The sequence below is a fragment of the Telmatherina bonti genome (assembly GCF_933228915.1).
Source record: "Telmatherina bonti genome assembly, chromosome: 17".
Lineage (NCBI taxonomy): Eukaryota > Metazoa > Chordata > Actinopteri > Atheriniformes > Telmatherinidae > Telmatherina > Telmatherina bonti.
This window is the reverse complement of record NC_136615.1, coordinates 22436589-22457721: the sequence shown is the minus strand read 5'-3', so window position 1 is coordinate 22457721 and position 21133 is coordinate 22436589. Positions and strand designations below refer to the sequence as shown.

Below are 21133 nucleotides of genomic sequence, written 5' to 3'. Positions count from 1 at the left end.
TAGACATTTATGACAGCAGTCAGTCATTTTTGTGTGATCAGCTTTAAACAAAAAGCAACAATAGTTATTGGCAGGTGAAATGTTTTTGATAAGACCAGCAGGGCTAACCATTAGATTTTTCAGCTGAACATCACTGAATATTTAATATATTTATAAAGATTTGTGTGTGTGTGTGTGTGTCTGTGTGTGTACATGTGCAGAATATGAACTAAAGACCTGTGAGACCTAGGTTGCAACAGGAAAAGCCTCCCAAGGAGGTGGAGACTGAGAGAGCTTAAATCTTGTGGGATTTCCAGATTTAGACTGAGAGACTGGTAATGGCCAACCAACCAGTCATTGTTATTGTGGGTAAGCAGCAGAAGAAAGCTGTTGTGATTGCTATCATTCCAGATGACTACATCAGTGTCAAGAATAAGGAAAATGGGAGGAATACCAAGGAATACATGAAGAGCTGGAGAAAGCCTGGAAAGTGCAGGCAGTAGTGGTTCCCATGGTCATTTGCTGCCAGGAGTAATAGAGTAGTGTCTCCAATAAATATCAGAGGTAACATCAAACATCTCAGGCCAAAACAGTACAATTTTAGAAACAGCTATTGGACTGAGCAGGACCCTCAAGCTCCCAGCTGAACAGCCACCAATCTCACCCAGGGAGATGAAAGTGGGAGTCTTCTTTACTTTTTTTTTATACAAGTATCCATGTGAATACAAAGTAGGCTGTGATATGACTAAAATAAATTAATAGAAAAAAATACTTTAAGTTAAAGGTAAGGAAATTAATCACAACTTCACTGATCCAATGCAAATTATTCAATAAATTATTAATCAAATAAAAACCTTTTGCTTTAGACATTCAGTATTATTTGAATGTTGTACACAGTGTTGGGGTTGTTATTCAAAAGACTGCAGTAAATTGTAAAGAGACTACTGATACTGCATTTCAAAAGTAAGGTTACTATTAAGGCTTTCCTGGAAGAAGCACTAAAAAAAAAATCACATTTGTTATGAAATATAATTTTGCACACCATCAGCATTTTACAGATCTGTGACAGCAGAATGATTTTGCACAGCAGCGGATCAATCAGACTGATCAGCTGATGTATCAAAGGGAAATGTTTCCTTCCACTGATCTTATACAAGAAAGTAGAGAGAAAGAAAAGTAAAAAGAATTCCAGTAAAATAAAAACTCCAATGAGTTATAGACCATCTTGTTTTTTGTTTATTTTTGTTTTCTGTTGTTTTGTGGGGGGATTGTAAAAAATGAATAAAATAAAAAGTAAATAAATAAATAAAAATAATGTAAAAATAGTAATAAACCATCTCGTTTTATTAACCGGATACACAAGCAGGAACCTTACTCAAATCCATCTGGATGGCAACATATCCAAGCAATGGAAACACACACACAGGCAGTGAATGCACCACTGAAACACATCAGAATTTTACACACGGGACAAACACGACTCGGGTAACACAGAAAAGCATGTTGTCATATAGTAAAGTAATTTTATATACCTTTTTTTTTAATTGTGAATAAATTGATTTTAAATTTTTAATGCAATTCTAATGGGTGAATATCATCAGGGACAATATATTAATATAAATATGTGTGTGTGAGTGTGTGTATATGTATATATACATATAAATCTTTGAAATACAAAACTTCATATGCAGTCACTTGCTAATGAGACATTTTCTGAGCTAAATGTTTGCATTTCTAAAACCAAATGTGATTAAATAAGCAGCTAAATGTCTGCTTTGGGTGCTCTATCAGTCTGAAAAGTCACATGCCTAGAGAAAAACTTGCCTTCTAACATTTTCCCTGTAAAATAGTGTTCAGAAAATCTGAAACACCACTGGACCAGTGAAATATGCTTTGTAAGTTATTTTATTTCATCACAGAAGAAATAAAATAACTGCACTGCACTCTTTAAATCATCACCATACTATGATACGCTTTATATAAATGCATTATGATCTCCCGCACCAGACCTATTACACAGTCAGGCAAAAAGAGAATATGAGATTTGTCTGTCAACCTCTGCACAAGAAAATATCGTGGAGCTCAGAGGCTTATGATCAAATTTATCTCTACATTCAAGGAACTCAATAAACCCTGGCCAAGAGGAGGAGAGAGAATAACAGACCAAGTGAGGGGCCAGCCAGACTCATTCATCTCTTTCCGTGCAAGCAGAAAGGCAGCCAGGGATGTCGAAGAAAGACACAATCAAGTCAAGACATCAATAGAGAGCAGACAAGGGCAGGAGGAAACGGACAGTGGTGAGTAAGTTATGTGCTGCTTTAATAGTGTGACTCTTTGCCACATCACATCACTGCAGACTACACAGTGTCCAATAGACTGAACCACACCCAGCTGTAGTAGCAGCCACAAATGATTATGTCCCGGCTCCTGCCTTTAACTATTAATTGTGTAGACGGGGCAAATCACAAGGTGTCAGCTGCAGTCATCCTCTGCAAAGCTGACACCTCGTGTTGCAGCCTTATAGCTGACATCTTATGGACGCAGGGTGGGGGATGTAAAGATAATTGGGAAGATGAATGTGATCAAAAGAAAAACAGACAGCTTTGCTGAAGCAGCCTGGATGTCGCAAAGAAACTCTAAACTTTCTTTTGCTCAACTTGACTTCCTGACAGGTGAAAGAAAGTTCAGCTGCGACTGATGCAAAACAATAAACCTACTAGAAAGAAAAAGGCTGACCTTTTAACGTCTTTTTTTTTATGTGCTGCAGCAATGATTTCTGCCTCTCGACTTCCTCTCACTTCCAGCAAATCACACATTCACAGCTCCACTTAACACTCTGTAACATCTTGTAAACACACTGTTATGCTGCGAAGCCAAGGGACACACATATTTCTGTGCCAATTTAGACCTCCAATATGCTCAAATCAACAAAGAAATCAGTTTAAAAATAAGATAATTTAGCCACCTCTTACAGGAAAAAAAAAAAAACATCAACACAACAAGAACTCCAATTATAAGTAATCATGTGTGACTCTTTGCATAGTTGTGAAATTATAGATCAATAAGTGTATGCAGAAAAAGTAAACAGGCTATGGGGAAGAGAACTTAACAACACTAATACCTAATACACACAACTTCTGTCTTATTTCCCAATATATATGTTTACACAAACACACACACACACACACACACCAACTGATGCATGCACTTTCCCTTTCATCAACGGCATGGATGTCATTTTTATCCCAAAACCAATAACTAAGCTGCTAGCCTATATCTGCTCAGGGTGGGAAGGTCATAAAGACATTGTGCAACTTGTAAAAATTCCAATGGTAAATAAATGACAGCTTGAAAATGAGGTGGCTGAGCAGCGGGAATAAATGTCTGACTTTCAACAGACATGCAGGTTGCACAGACTTTTTCTGTGACAACCCCCCCCCCCCCCCCCCCCCCCCCCCCGTTTTGTTTTGTTTTTTTTTGTTTTGTTTTGTTTTTCAACTAAATTAATATTCTGACGTGATTTGGTATAATTATCTTGACACCACATTATTTGTTTGATCTTAAATTAAACTAATCACTGGACGGGTTTCACTTGTACCAAAAATAACTATTACAAAATGTTAATACAATGACTCTGGTTATTATAATGCCATGCATCAGTGAATAAGCAAGTTGCAGCATCATATCTTTTTTTTGTCATTTGAACTCTAGTCTGATGCAATAAAGTCAAGGAATTTCCTAAACTTGACAGCTTTTTATATTCTTTAGAAAAAAAGAAGAAAAGTATTTGTCTTTCTGGATTCAGTTGACATGACAACATGAAGCAAAGAGGCAGCTACCTAGCACTACAGATACACTGACATGAACATAAACATAAACATACCTAAACTAGATTAAATATGAATTTAAAAAAACTTAAAAAAGGTTTTTCCTAGCATTTCTCACAGAGGGCATCCCTCTTAGTTAAACTGAATGTAAAAACAATTCTCATTGCTTCTTTTATGTTTTCAAGTATGGATTTAGTGGATTAAGTTAATTTGAATCTATATTTAAACATCCTTCAAACTGTTGATATTTTGTTTTGTTCCAGTCGAATAAAAGCCACATTGATGAGCATTCAGTGGAAAATTATGTCCATTGCAAGACTGTGGAAGGATTACATGGGCAGGATCTTTGAAGTGAGAGATTTCGAAATACATGGTCTGGATTATGTGACAATATAGGTTATTAAATTACTATATTTGACAGAATAAGCAGGTTGTCAATGCTGTTATAATGAGGAATCGATGAAGGATGAAATCATGTGTGCAATGATTTGCAGAATGGCTGCTGATTACTTTAACTGGGTTTCTCACAGATATAACAGAAGACTGTTGCCCCAGGATATTTGTCATTATTCAGATGCCACAGACAGTATTTTGCTCAAGTTAACTATGGGTGAAAATACATCAACTGCTACCTTTTGGCGTGAGCACCAGTAACAGAAAAACCACAAATTACACCAGTAACATATTGCACCACGTAGCGTAGAGTCGCTCCAAAAACTGTTCTAAGTGGTGCAATTAGTGGTGCAATGATCATAACCAGTTTGTTTGTGTGCATATACTATACCATCTCTCTGTATGTCAAAGGTTCTATTTCACTTCTAAAAAAAAAAAAAAAAAATCACTGTTGCAGCTGCGACAAAATCAGGACCATGGACAGCTCCTCAGTTTAGTCACGTTAAAGATCCCATTTCAAGAAATTAACAAGACATAAAAATTCAACAACACAAATCAATATCTGGCTTTCATTTGCAGCTAATAAGTCAGATCAACAACCAGTCCTGTGTTACATGCAGTAGAGGCGAGTGTTTATACTCCATGAGTTTGAAAGTTTGAAATGTTTTTGCATCCTTTAGTGAAAATTGTTGTGATTTTCTCAAGCAAAAACATTCATGATCAAAAATCATCCCTTCTTATTACTTCCTTTGACCTTGTCTTAGAAAATATAGGTTACTGGACAGTGATACAGTTTTATACAGTATATGCTGTCCTTAGCACATCAAGTATAACCACACTGCTCTGGCAACGAGAAATAAATGGATGGCCTTTTACTATCAGGAGTTAAAGAAATGCATATATTATAAACTCCAGTGTCGGTTGGAAAAAATGGTATCGGTCCCACATGTCCCTGTAGCGTAATAAGACCTATGCTGGTTGCTATTAACAAGTTCCATCATCTTCACATGTATAAAGTGAAGCGATGGCTATGCCAGAGATGCACACATCTGAAGGATGTTTGAAATAATTATAATAATCAATAAATAAGAAACTATTGCATGACATGAGTAAAACAAGTGGGATTGAAAGAGGACACACTGTCAAGGTTGATGACAACTTTAAGAGCCATAAACTGACACTGTGCATCCCCACTTAAGGAATTGGCTGTGAAAATGAGGGACATTTTTAGAGGATTTATTGTGTAGCATTAGCGAGGTCTACCCTGCAGAATATAAGATGATATATATTACAGAGAGTTTGTTCTCTGAAGGGCTTAGTAGACATTTGTCTTTTCATGAGGGGGTACGACTTCAATCCCACTTGATCACCAGCCAAACATTAGCTTCCTTGGCAGACTGCACTAAGTCGCAGGAGCATTTTGAGATCAATCGTCGAAAATGCTGTTAATGCTGTGCATTACCTTGGTTTACAACACACGCATGACACCAGACGGGAAATCTAACCCTCTTTATGCCAGATTCCACCTTCCACTTTGCTCCTCTTTTCTTTATGTTGCACAAAATACAGCGCATACCAACTGTTGCCATAATGTCATCAATTGATTATTCATAACATCCTATTAAAATATTCCCTTCATTGTGCCAGAGCATTATCAGCTGAACTCCCCCAGCCTGTGCCATTAATGTCTCTCTACAGGTGCCTCATTCATAAAACATAAATGAGTGGTTAGTCTAGTTTAGATGCTAGGCTGTGTGTGCGTTTGAGTTCTCATGTGAACACACACGTATATGTCACAGTCATAAGACCCCCGAGGCCATTTCCACAAAGTGTAAACTGTGGACGCAGATGGTAGCGGTTAATACTAATACAATGAAGCGTGAATGGAAGTGCATGCAAGCATGTGTGTGTATTTGTGCATGCGAGCTGGAGAGAGTTGCATAACATCACCGAGCATACATTAGCCTTAAGCTTGTCTGCACCCACAGTTTCCCAGGCCTTTTCATCTGAATCCTAAGTGTGTCAGATCGAAAGGAGTTAAAAATGTGGCAAAGATTAATCCTAATTGTTAGCGCATCGGCACAATCTCCTTCATTTAAACCATAAATTCTGATAAATATTTAAATTCAGAGGGAACCCTTTGTTAATACATTTCATAAACAGTTTTGAAAAGAAAAATGTCTGAATATAAAATATGTGACTCACTCCTACTGATTTAATAAACTGGATGAACTGGAGCTTGAATAGAAACCCTGCCTACACAGTCACAGGCAAAAAAAAAAACTCCACATCATGTCAATGTGGCAGCCAAAATGCACATGTAGCATCGTTTTGGAGGAAATGAAGCACTGTGCATTCTTTTATACTTAAGGTTTTATTCAAGATTTGGTGCAAAGGGTTAAATCAGTGCTTACATAAAGACCCTGGTATGACATGTAGTTTTTTTGCTCACCCCTTAGGCTAAAACTAAAACAGCTGAAATTTGCTGCTCCAGTGTTATGGCCTCTGCACATCCTGCCTTGTGTGGACTCATGTGTTGTGCACAGGCATGACCTCTACAGCCAGTCTCTGACGAAGCAGGAGACAACTCGGATGAAGAGGCTGGGACAGGCCTGCGCTGCCATCAGGAGAGATTAGCTTCTCAACATGGGACACGTACTCAATCCAAGTCACTCCTTTTGTTGCTTTTCTCTTTACTCCTTAAGCCCGTCAAAGTTTCTGTAATACAGCTATTTGTTTATGTGTTGTGTACATATTTCACGCATTTTTTTTCTCAGTTCCAACACCGACCAACATCGGAGTCACTTTACAAAGGCTTTTCTCGGCAGGTTAAAGTTTCATCAAATTTGCAACATTTAAGCAGAAACTTCTAAAATAAAATCATAAACAGTTTTATAAATGTTGATCTTTGGATGGCGTTTTGGTTACTATGCCTTGTTGTCGAATCAAACATAATCATGTATTGCTCCAGAGGCTGGAAAAATACAATTAAATAAAAAAGAAAAAAAAAAGTTAATCATAAATCTACGTTATACATGCATGGAAGGCCTTGTGTCCCTCGTGACTCTCTTCATCTAACCCAATCTAAAGTGTATTTCCAATTGTCACAGCTAGGGAGAACATGAGAGCCCATCCTAACTTTGTCTGTGTACCATGCAGAGTCCTCCAGGGGAAATCACTGGCCTTTCTTAAGAATATAGATGCCCCATTGTACTTATTAAGGCACGGTATTGTGCATACCAGAGTTAATGCATGCTGTAAGTGCAAACTGTTAGAGCAGACAGTGAAAATGAAACTGGGCTCCACTGACGTGGCCAGCAAAGCTTCAAGTCACACTGATGTCATAGCACATTTGATGCAAGGGCGATTTATTGTCCCCTTGGGCCAAACTGAGGATATCAGAGGGCGGGAAAATAAGTTCTGAGGAAGATCAGGGTAATGCTAATGAGGAGCCCAGGAGCTGGTTAAGGATTACATGTGCTTGGATGGACCTTCATGCTCACATAATGCTTGGATGGACCCTCGTGCAGAAACACAATCTCAATCACACAACGAACCAGCACACAAATGCTTAAGCACACACAAATCTATAAAACTCTCCCAGTGAAACTAAACACATATGAAATGCATACATTTATAAAAAATAAAAAAAAATTTAAAAAAATGTACAAATGCTTGTGCTATCGGTGTCTTTTTCTAAGTCATAGACATGCAACATCCACAGACGCAAAATCGCATGACCCCAATCTGCAGTAAAACTTACTGCACAAGTGCTAAATAATTTACATCTGACCTCATTGCACAGTTAAATGTACAGTATACTAGAAACACTCCACCGGAGCCCCTCAACACTGTTTCCATTGAGCCTCAAAGCCTGAACTGTTTTACTTTTACCTTGCTCTTGAAGTATTTATCAAATAAATAAAGTGAAAGTAAACTGCATAAAAGTCTTCTCTTCAGCAGTTGCCTCAAAATGCTGCAAGCTAAAACAGACAAAGCACAGGGAGAATGTTATGCGAGAGTTGGCCTCTTTCCATTGCCAGAGGAGCTCAAGATCTGTTATAATACAGTGGATTCTACCCATCATGCAATACATATTGCAGCTCTTGAGTACATATCTAAATTACTGTCCATATGACGCATTAACATAAAGTCCCTCATGTTTGCAAACAAGAGTTTACTGAACGTCCAAAGATGTGGATCTGAAATAATGTGCAAAGTGTCTTTACTCTTAAACATTATTACGTGTTAATTCACTTAACTCCTCTTTATGTTCTTTTTATCTTTGAAGGAGATACATTACACATGAAGAACTTCTTTTAGACAAAAAGGAGGAAAGAAAAGTGTTGCGCAAGTAAATCTTCTGCCACTGTTGAAGGTAACAGATAGATGACTTTACCTTTATCCTTCAAAGTCTTGAGACTCCCAAGTGTTAGACCAAATAATCTTTAGTATTGACAAAAATATTATGGGACATTATAGTAATATTTTGAATTCACATGATGTGCTTTAAAAAAAACTATTCTTTTAAGTGTAATTTTATTGCGAATAATGCTCAAAATCAATGATACAACCATGAAAAATTCCATAAAAGTTCCTTTGGCTGAGCAAAGTGAATGTGGGCAAGTTACTGTAGCTCTCCACTGAGCAGGGCTCAGTAGCACGGAGAAATAGGTGACAGTTAGAAGAGTACAGGTCCTGTCATGTTGTCTGCATCTGAACAGGTTTGCCTTTCTGACACTGTGTACTCCTCTTTCCATCTGCTTGCCCTTGGTGATCAGTCCACTGCAGGCTTCTGTCCTAACCATTCAAGCCATTCCAGACACAGAACCCCTGGGACTGAATGAGAGAGGAAGGAGGAGAAAGGCTGAGTGATGTAAGATGCAGCCAATGATAAGAGGCACAAGGCAGGAACAATTTAAGTCGGAGAAGGTAATCAAATACTTATTTGGAGAGTGAAGATGACTGACTGAGTAATAAAAATGGTAATCAGGACAGAAGCAGGGTTAAAGAGGATGAGAAAGTGGGATGTGGAGAGGGGTGAAGACATCCTAAAACAATTACTGGAGGCACTGGGAGACAGTCAGTGATGTGGAATTAACAGGCTATTATCAGCATGCTCCTTTGCCAAAAGGCTCAGGTGACCTGGCAGTGTCATGCTGAGATCATGCAGCAATGCAAAAGCAAATTAAGTTTTCTTTCAAAGAGCATTTTAAGCTGGCATAATTAAGTCAAACTTATAAACACTGCAGAGGGCTGACAAGGTTTGCAGTGATCTTAATCAGAGGACTTAAACTATGTTAATTGCATACACCTCAGACCGCAGATGAAAGAAAAGTAAAGAGGAATTCAAAAGCAACACTCGTGAATCACTTTTCACACATCCTTTTGCATCTACTTACTATTTAAAGAGAAGCAAGTCCTCTGCCGCCATGACAACACAAGTTAACATCTGTTAAACACCGTCTTTATTTAGACTTCAATCAGACATGCATTTTCACTGATACATCTTTCTTTCCTCTTACTTTCCCCTCTCTGCCCCACCCACTTTCTTTTGCACTTCTTCCTCCGCAGTGCTCTGTGCCTTTCCTTTAGTAGAACTTCTGTGTATCTTGAAAACCTGCCAGGAAACGCGGGGAGGAAATGTTCCCTTATTGTTTCTATCTCTGCTCCCCCCGCCGGCTAAGTGACAACGCTTGTAGAGTGTATGCTTGCAATCAGTTCAGCGCTCACTCATATTCAGGCATGTACTCTCATTCTAAGCTACACACAATGCGTATACAACACCAGTGGGGGCAAGGGGAGGGCTGATGGGGTTGCTATAGAAACTGTTCTCCTTCAGGTAGGAATATGAGGTTGATAAAAAAAAAAAAAAAAAAAAAAAAAAGTGGGAACAAAGTATCACAATGCAACATATCTGATGCCCTTTGAACTGTGTGAATGTAAGCCTGCAAATAAGATGTAGAAACAAAAGCCAGATAATCCGTCTGACATTTCAACATGCCAGGTGAATGAGAATATTCCTGAGGAGAAAAAAATAAAAGCTCACGTGTGTTACAAGCAACAAAATCTTATCAGGTAAGAAAAACACATAATACCCTTGTAGAATAAAACATGCAAGATGTTATGTATAGAAGCCATTAGCACATATGTGTTTAATCTTGAATAAACATAGAAAATATGTCCATGACATGTAGTACAGGATGATCTTATGTTCGTGACTTGGGTTTATTCAGTGGTGCATACACAATCCATAATGATATGTGCCACACCCCTCCAAAGTTTGCACTACGGGGTAATTGCAGTGCCTGCATGTTCGGGGGCCTTTTGGCTTCCAAGCTTCTTGATAGTCTCAAGAGAGGAGAAGGGGGGAGAAAAAAATCAGTCGTGAGACAGAAAACACATGTTTCATTTCCCATATCTTCTCCCCTCTCACTCTCTCCTTCTAGCCCTCTGGCGTACTACTGAAAATCAGCTGGCACAGCCAACCAGTTTGATATATGGAGATGAAGGAGTGCAAGAAGAAAATGGACAGACCGGAGGAAGAGGAGCAAGATTAGGACCATAGTTTGTCTTTTTTTGTGTCTTAAAAGAAAAAATACTGCATACAAATAAGAAGGTTATGCCATTTGTACTATACAATACAGAATGGTACAGAAAAGGATTTGTGCAGTGCAATCTATGCAAGCAGTTCTTTCCCTGTTCTCTGCTTTACAGTGTTTCCCCTTTGGTGTCTCAACCACCTACGCAGCCATATATCCAAGCATATGCATCATGAAGGCATAACCTGACTCGATTCCAATATTCACAGCAACACACTGGCATGCAGGATCTTAAACTGACAGTAGCGAGCACTGCAGCGAAAACTTTACAGTTCATCTCTGGTTTCAGCGACTCACCTGATCAGTGCTAGTCAATGTCATTTCTGAGTGATGCCAATTTCAGTTCTGTGCATGAAGCACAATTACATAGTAAGCATGAAAAGAATTACAATGAAACAAGTGTTCTCATGTTGGCAAAGTTTTTAGGTGTTGTAGAAACGTATTTAATGACACATTCAAAACTGGTTCGGGATGTGCAATTTAACAGTTTAGTGTATAAATTAAAAAAAATGTTGCATTGACAGCAACAACACTTGAAGCATCTCAAAATGAAGGCATATACTACACCACGCAAAATGCGATTGAATTAACACCTTTCCGTTTTAGGATAATACATATCTGAACCTAAACTGTGTAGAATTTATGGCATTATGGTGTCACTGTGCATAACATTTACTTTCAACAAGTGTATCTACAGTGCTATGAGAGCAAACATTAAAAAAAAAACTTGGGTTTTCATTAGGATGAAGGATCAGTGGGGAAGATGGATTAATCAGTCATGAGAGGGTTAATATTTATCACCAACACCTGGCAACCCTTCAGCAGTCAGGAACCAGGAAAAGCTCAGGTTACCTAGGCCTTTGATATGAAAGCATTCGCACAGACATCCTAAATGAATTTGTTTGAGAAAGCACTACACGTTTGTCTTTCTCTCTGCATCCCTAAATGATCATGTGAGTATGTGTGGAAAGATTTTTTTTATTTTATTTTACAATGTAGAGTACTAGCCTACAAATTATGATAATGTCCACGCAATCGCATACATTCACACACATACCTTACCAAGAAATAAATGAGCCATTAGACAGATACACTGTAACCCCACCCCTCTTCCCTCGACACACGAGCACACACGCACAGCACACACCCACACATCTCCGAACAGGTGGTTCTGCTTCAGTCAAGACACAGCAAAGCTGGATGTTGCTTTCTCGTCGTTTAGTCCCAGAAGAGACAAAATGTACAAATCCTCCTCTCCTTTCCACCTCACTGTGCACATCTGTCTCCTCCTGCAGCAACTGCACAGACAGGTTTTCCCCAGCTGCTTGGCTATGCTAACCCTGTGCACTATATATAGGACTCAACAGAGCTAAATCAAACACACTCCAGTCAATGATGCAGAGACAAACAGCAGCAGTAATGAGAAAGCAGAGTGGTGATAAGGGATTTCTATTTACCGATTGTGTCGGCTAGCACTGGAGCATCTTTACAGAGGTGTCGCTTACTCCTTCTTCCTCTTTGCTCTGGTTTCTTCCCTTCTTCCGCGCTCTCTATGGGTGGGGAATTGTCAAACGGCTGCAGCAGCAGCAGCAGCATCGGTAGCAGCTCCGGGGCCTGTCTCTCTCTGTCTCTCTCTTCCTCTCTATCCTCCGCCCCCTCTCCACACGCTCTCTTTCCTATCCTCCCTTAGCTCTAACTCTCTCCCCACCCCCGAAGACCCTCCTCCTTAACACCCTTCCTCCATCATTTTCTCCTTTCCCCATCTGCGCTTTCTCTTTTCTCAGCTCAATTTCCCCCCTTTCTTTCCCAGACTGGATGTGTGTGCAGAGCGCTGCAGAAATCCACTCTCTTGAATTAATAAGTAAGCCCCACTGCTATAAACATCAGCTACATCACAGGGCCACAGTCAGGTGGAAACAAATCACAAAGATAGACATCTTGGAATCTGGATACAATAGGTTTCATTGAACAGCTGGAGGCTGAGTTGATCTGCCTGCTTCTCTGCTTCTCTAGCTACATTTTCAGCCATAATGTTAATTTAAATGGCTCTCGACTAATGTCATTTTAGCTTGTTACAACATAGAAATCATGCTGTGTGCATTAATGCACCCCAAAACGACTCCCAATGAAATGACTAGGAAAAACAAACTTGATGCTCCCACTCCAGTTTGGCCTGATGGACACAATGTCCAGGATTTATGTTTTTGAAAAAAATATAACATTTGGATCTGTAATGAAGTGTTAAACATTGAAATATCTTTTTTGTGCAACAGATCTTTATTGTGCATTTGTGGATGCAGCAACAAACTCGTTAACTGGTTTTAAGAAATCTTCCTGCACTTATAACAATGTCATTACAGAATTATATTCCTTGTTATTGCAGAGCTACATGAGGATCCCAGTGATTCAGTGTTGGTTTGTCTGCTTCGTCCCATTGGTATAAACATTCCTCTGGATTATCAGAGCCTTTTAATGATACTGTGTAAACTGATTGCAGAGAGTTGCTGAGAAACATTCTTCATAATTGTCTCTTTGTCTCACAGACTGGTGAATGAAATGGGCAGTTGCAGTGGGAATGGGCGTTTTAAGAGCATATTTCAGTCTTGAAGGAATCACACAGTTTTTCTTATTAATTTCAAACATCTGATAGGATGTTTGCACATTTATCTAAAGACTAATTTAAATAGATCACAAAAGCTGAGTGTTATCATATATTCATATGAATTAGAAACAGGATCCTGCCACTTTTTTAACAGTTTAACATCATATCACAGTATATAAATAAGAGAATTTAGGTCTTCGAAAGCCTTATCGGGATATTTTTTTTCATAATTTATAATAGCATGTTATGCTGCCTGTGTGTGCAGTGAAGGGATATATCATCTTGTTGTCTTAATGCATGAGTGAGTAAACTTACAGAACTTTAACTATTAGGTGTTCATACACTTAAATGTTTACATATTCATGCCTACAATAACCACTACACATAATCTAGTAAAACAGGCTCCCACCCTGCTGTGGAATTCTGTAATCGAGGAAACACTTATTGAAGCAAACCTAGTTTATTCTGATTAAACATGATTAAATATTTTCCCAAAACTGTTTTGTAAGCAAGGGATTATAAACTGTAATGGTGAATAAAAATCTTGAGCTGTTCAGCACATTTAATGTTCAATTTTAAGCTTTTATTATTGGAACTAGTCAAAAGTTTAACTGTAAATGCTGTATTAATTTCATGAATCCAGCAGCAGTTTACAACAAGGCTGTAGCCTGACTTCTCTGATCAGCTGGCAATGTGGCTGGCAAATTCCTAAAGTTACTAGTGAGTCATAATTTCCTCAAACAAATTTTCTTCAAGGAAAATAAGCTAGATTTTAAGCGCTACTTGATGCATTTAACATAGCAACATATTTCTTTCTTGATTGTTTTTATTCATATGTTTTTTAAGTAAATGCCAACAGCAATTTCTCAGTGTTATTATTGAAATGATCAACAGTAAACTTTAGCTTCATAGACTTTTTTACATTGCTTACATGTATAACTTTTTTTTTTTTTTTTAAGCCAGCCTTGTCCAACCAGAACATTTCTGTTTTGTGCTTAATATGTTCTTAAGATTGTGCTTTTCATTCTGCCGCACTTTGTTCATGCAGACATTAGCATGTAGCTTATAAATACAACATATAATAGTGTTCATAGAAAATTTAGTGATACATTTTCTGTACATGTAACCAAAATTATTTGCTTAATTCATCATCTATCAAACTGGCAAGATAGTTTTTGTTGATAATTGGCTGACAAAATTCATTTTAACCAACATTTAAATGCTATGTCAATCTATCTTGGGATAAGCTAACTTGGCAATGCTAACATGCTTACCCAGTGACAGATCTAGCATACTGATATAAGTTTACCATGTTTACCATAATAATTTAGCACAGCAGTGTGTTTATTGAAAAACACTTCATAGAGTATTTAGCAAAAAAAGTCACTTTGTAGTTACTTGGTAATGTAAAATGACAAATAATGTGATTCGTGAAAAGTTAGGGAAACCAAATAAACAAACCGGAGTTAACAAACTAAGCTTCATAATTTGATCAATGCTAAACTGTAAAAATTTGTTATTGATGGATAAATTGCTAACTAGTTATTAAGAAGCAACAACACATTATATAAAACAGCAACAACAGCCTTTAGATTTAAAAAAAAAAAAAAAAAAAAAAAGTTTTGCTTTTTAATTTTATTTCCTATCTCTCTTTGTTCCTAGACTTTCCCATGTTTCAATCACTGAAAACATTAACACGAAATATACAGTTTTTTTGTTTGTTAAATTCTGCTTGTGCAAAATATGGGGTTGGATGGTATCTCCTTTTAAGCCTATGTTACATTTTTAGACTGCTGTAATAGTAATTTCACAGATTTAGGCTTTAAACTACAGCATGGCACACACTTGTCATCACACTGCCTACACTGACTTGTCACAATGAGTAATTATATCAAATAGACATGCAGTGACTCATGCATATATTCTCATGCGTATGTGAGTGAGGTTACAACATTCTTACTCCGTAAAATTGTATAATCCAGTTAAAGGGATTTCATATTAATCCAAGAGGGCCCTAATACACAGTGCTATATTTTTAGTACATTTCTCATTTAAATCTTGAGATGTCTTTTGCTCATTTCACAGGGATAATATGATTTAGCACCTTCAAAGGATGAATTGCAAATTTTTTGTTTTTTTATTTATTTTTTTTGCAGTTTGTTTTTTTTTTTTGTTTTTTTTGGGGGGGGGCTTTTTTGACACTTGCAATAGGATGTGTTCTGACAAGAAGGCCATAGTAACCATTTTAAAAGACTGAAACAGTTTCCAAGGTAAGAATCCTGTTTGGTGCATTATTAATGCTGAGATGAACATATTAGCTATGCATGTTGAATAGACTGTTTGTTTAAAGTCAATTCCCACCATAAAATACACCCCCATTTGGACTTTCATTTGGACAAAGTTTAGTTATAGAGCTTAAAGGCAGCTATAGGAGATGTTGTCTAGGAGCAGCTTTTCATTTTAAACAACCCGTTTTAATCAATTGGATGATGATTTGTCTATGAAACTCAACTGCCATTTGTCCCTCCCCCCTCGGCCCCTCTGCGTGTTCCCCTCTTCGGGCTTGAATCATGTGCTCTCATACTTGTAAAGGCAACAAAAGGTGAGCCAGAGCTTGGCTAGCTACATTGTGTGTTTTTGTGCTTTGGAAGCGTGGCGGCAGGACAAAGACTGATAAAGGGGCTTGGACATTTAAATAGTGTAATTTTTTTAAATGTAGCTTGCTTAAAAAGTTTTTTCAGGATGTCATATTCTACCTCTTAAGTTGGCTTTTCTTTTTTTTTTTTTTTAAGTTTTGATTCTTTATCAGGAATTCCTGCCTGAACTCAGATGAGCAAAATTCCATCTGGCTTACATTTATGATTCTATTCTATTCTATTCTATTCTATTCTATTCTCCAGTCATTTAGCAGATGCATTTATCCAAAGCGACTTACAATGAGAGTGAGAACAACATGAGTATGAAATCAAACAGTAGAGGACATCATAGGAAGGTGCTAGTGGACTGCTGGAGTCCAGTTGGACACAGGTGTTGACATGTAGTGCTACAGGCTTTTTTTCCTCCCACCCTACAATATTTCCTGTGTGAAAATACAAATAATAAATACCATCATATTTGTTCCAAAGAACTATGCTGAGTTCTACAACTCCTCTGACAAATATAGTTAAACTAAGTGTGGAAATGCTCCTTGAAGAGCTGAGTCTTCAGTTTGCTCTTAAAACTAGACAAGGACTCTGCAGATCAGACAAAGTTTTGGAGGTCATTCCACCATCGTGGCACAACCGATGAACTATCAATTGTCCTAGTCATACCAAAATGGCATTATGTTTTTTTTGGGTTTTTTTCTTGTATTCTGTTTAAGATCATAAATAAAAAGGCTTCTTGTCTGATAAGGAATAACAATCATCATCACAAAATTAGTGCAAATGTTAGCATTATTACAGTTAAAATAAAATAAATTCATGAGGATATATGATCTGAAAATTTAAGTCTGCTCTGATGTCTCAGAATATGTCTTAAATGAAATCCCAGCTAGGCATGGCCTTCCTTGATATACATCACATCTGGTTAGATTAATGCAGCCATGAAGCTGCACAGGCCAGGCCAGTGGCTTCAATTAGCCGCTCTGCCAGGATGTGGGCACTGAGGAGACCATAAGAGCTGGTGGACCTTTGCAGGGTTGCAGATACATTAAACATACAGGTTTTGATTTTTTCTTCCTTTTTTTACCCTGAAAAATAGGGCAGCCTAATGTAGTCATATAGGAACATAAGAACATTGTCAGAAAAAAATCAGACTGAGGACATATTAAAAATATCACTTAGCAAGTCAGTCATATAGAGGGAATTTTCTTCTTATCCTGTGGGTGGTGCTATAATTGTTCCTGCTGAGTTGTAAATTAACCTGTTAACATATTGGACTGTTATTAACCCTGGTCTGACAGTGCTTCTTTGACTAAAGGAACTTAATATGGAGATCACAGGGTTGGCTGAGAAAACACAGCTATTAGGGATTATTGATTAGACATTGCTTCTCTTTGCAGAGGGACAGACCATTTCATCATGAGGGCTATCATCTGAACGGGCCAGCTGCTAGCAGTTCATAATTGTTGCCATAGGGATGGTGTCCAGGGAGACAGCTGTGGCCTTTTAGCAGACACCAAACAGCACACAGAAGGTCATTCCTCACCTAGGGTACCTTTCTCCGTCTGTCCATCACAGATTGTTTCCTGGCAACAAGTCCAAAGGTTCAAACAGTCCACCTTGTTTGTGCGTTTTCTTGCCATTTACGTAGCAAAAGAACAAATAAAAGATTAGATGCAGACATGTGAACTGAGCTGGTGGCCTGTTGAAATTCATCCTTATGAACAGCACATACTGAATTCATCTCATGTGATGGCCTCATCAAAAAGAACTGGGGAATAAAACAAATGTATCTGGCTGAAAGATCTTTGAGTGGGGTTTGCAGCTAAAAGACATTAAAGGACGTGTAGAGATACTTGATATTATTCATATCACATATCTGAAACCGTTAACTAGCTAATATATGAACTATGGGCACATAATTAGAAAACAATCCTGTTAGTATTGTAAATTTGACCAAAAAAAATGGTGGTTTTAGCAGACCCTCTTTTCATGCTTCAGAGATGCCCTGATTTTAACATTATTTCTTGTAAAGAATATAAGAAATATCAGAAATTCTCTCTTTTTATTTATCTTTTTTTTTTTTCAAAAAAGTTTGCAGGCCAGTTAGTCTCTTTTTCTTCATTTTTTGCTAATAGTCTGGAATTCCTATTTAAATAAATCAGTTACGTTTCTAGTGGTTTTTAGCTAAAACTAATTTATAAAATTCTTTACAATATCATACGAGTCATTCAAAAAAATCTGAAATGGATTCACATCTTCTAATACCCTCACAAAATATAAGCCTGTGCACCACTTCTGCTTAAGCAAATATATAAAAACGAGGCAGTTTTTGTATCTGAGCCTCCCTCAGCCTGACTGATCCACAGCTGAGTCTGTCTTTGCATAAATGACCATGATACAGTCTGTGTGAGTAAAGCTGTCAGTAGTGAGAGCAAAAACACTGTCAGGAATCCATCTGGACTGCCTCTCAAAAGTGTTTCCCTTTTTTATTTAAATATAGATTAATAAACAAGCCAACCAAAAAGACACATCAAGATAGCTTTGCTCATTTATCTTATCATTGCTAATGTATGTTAACTATGGTGATAGAAAATGATCACAAATCTTGTTGGTTGTGATAAACTCCCCTCTATGAAAAATATGAGCGATGTCATGCTGTGATTCATCGTTAGAGAAAAGTGCTCTGGTAAGCGTTTCAGTTGGTGTGAGGAGGGGACTTTTATCATTTGGAGGAAACAAATGAGAGACAGCGAAGATTTGCAATGGCACACTGAAGCAGGCAGACACTGCTCTGTTTTAGAAAATATAATTTCAAGTCATTAAAGGTTACAACAGAGGCAGCTATTATGCCCTGTCAGTTCCTGTCTGCCAGTATGTCCACGCTCCTGTAAATAGGCATGTTGCCAAGACAACATCGCACACACCTTGCCATCTGAGACCACCTGGAGGAAGCCTCCAAAGGACAAATTTGCTAGATACACAAATGTATGTGCATACTGTGCAAACAACAGCTTATGCAGTGCTGTAATACTACACTCTACAATATAAACCAAACCACATACACCCTTTATCTATTAACCACATCATACTTGCCCTCATGCTCGGGCAAGAAAGACTGAGCAGAGTGAGCATATGCTGTGTGAGTAGAGGAACATGTACACCACAGCTGTATCCTTGAAGAACAAAAGCTTAATCAGGGACTATCATGTTGTGCAACACCGAATCTTAACCACTTCGTGTCTAACAGGCATATGTCAGTAAGTAAATCATTTGTAAATTGTAAGAAGGTAAATTTGCTGCAAAAATATCCTTTCTAATTAAAAATGGGTTGCTGAAAAATGCAGAACCTAAGCATGTTTTTTTGTAACCTAGTTGGTCCACAACACAATAGATTGGAATTTAATTTTTTTTTAAAAATCTTGAAATAATGCAATGTCTGCATTTTCTTGATTTTATGATTCCGTCGTGTTACATGGACACTGTTCTTCATACAGTCTTGGGACTCTAACATTTTATAACATCTGACTGTAGATTGTGACTCTAAAACATTTTAGTCATGAGGTCAAATTTTTCTGGTGAGACTACGTCCATCTGGGGAAGACAATGATTGAATTTAAGGGAATAAAAGTAGCAAAAATACCAGTTTCTTATGCTGCTGTTTCTCTTGGCGCAGCGTGGCCACTTCAAGTTTTAGAGTTCGGTTTTTCTCTTCCAGAATTCGACACCGGTTCGTGTTGTTGACTGAGGAGTGTCCGGTGACTGGCTGGGATGAAAATTCATATCTTGACTGAAAGAGAGAGAAAAATGTACAAATTAAATGTTGCCGTTTCCTTTTAACATTACTTTAATGTGGAATGGCAGTGATGGTTGTGTTGATAGACATGCTAGCAGCTCTGGAAAACCAACAGACATAGCTCAATGCTAACATCCGCATGTTGACATGCATGTAGTCACACTGTGTGCAGGTTTCATGTGAAACAAAAGTATTATACAGCTATCTTTATACAGTATTATACAAAAAATAACGAGTATGTTACAAATAAAAAAAAAAAGGAAAAAAAAAAAAAAAAAAAAAAATATATATATATATATATATATATATATATATATATATATATGTCATTTATTAGAGCTGTTACTTACATACATGTATTTACCTAATGATACTGCAATGGAAAGAATCGTACTTTTTTTCGAAGTTTATTTTTTAATCTAAAAATGCAACAAAATTTTCATGGATAAGAACAAACTTTAACCTGTTTTTGGTGCAAAGGGAAGAAAATCTTCATCAGAATTCATCCTTTTTGGAATTGAGATGTCATTCAGCAATTAATTTGATGATTTCAAAGGTTTCAAAGTGAAAAACGGGAAAAACCAGGGAACTGACAGAGCCAACATGCTGTGGTTTTGTGATTTTAGTTCTGTTACTTTTAGCTCCTTTGCTTTGATTTCCTCACTCTGATTTTTTTTACTTTTCAGTTTAGTTCAAGCTAAGTTTTCTGTTAGTCTTCCTTTCTGATTTATGTGGCGTTGAGTTTATCCCCATATAAAATGAATTATATTTACTTCCTGCTGCCCTTGTCTGGCTCTTCGCTGCAGAGTATCACAGCTGCTCCTTGTTTTGTCATTAGTCGATCAATATATAATCTGCCTGATTTTCTTTGTTGCTGTTTAGAGTGTGATTCAGTCAGGCTTGATTTCTGATCGACCAAATCACTGACAAAGAAGGCAAAGGCCCAATCTAATCATGGCATGTGAAAGACGCAGACATTGGATAATATAGGTCATGAAAATGAGGCATATGGTTGTTGTAAATCTTGCTTACCGTCATACAGTCCCACATCATAGGACTAGTCCTCGGAAAAGAATTTCCAAGCCTAAAAAATAAGCTGCTGCCACAGGTTTTGAGTTTCAAGTGTTTTTTTTCATCCTGCTTATGAAATGTTCTTGATTACAAAGAATATGATTTTAAACCTTGGCTCTTCAGTTCAAAAATGTCATATCTCTAAGAGGCAGGCTGCAAACTCCTCTGGAGGTCTGTGGATAGTTTATTCTATTGTCCACCTTCACAAAAAAAACAATTTT

The 21133-nt window shown here is 37.6% G+C and overlaps 1 protein-coding gene across 1 annotated transcript in view; it reads right to left on the bottom strand.

Annotated features, from left to right (window-relative positions):
* rimbp2a (RIMS binding protein 2a) overlaps positions 1 to 21133 on the bottom strand; it is a gene marked incomplete at both ends in the record, with an annotated part of 62389 nt that overhangs the window by 30832 nt on the left and 10424 nt on the right. Inside the window, one exon of the mRNA XM_079256463.1 lies at positions 19689 to 19835. Coding sequence (XP_079112589.1) covers positions 19689 to 19835 — 147 coding nt within the window. The remainder of the gene's footprint in view (positions 1 to 19688; positions 19836 to 21133) is intronic.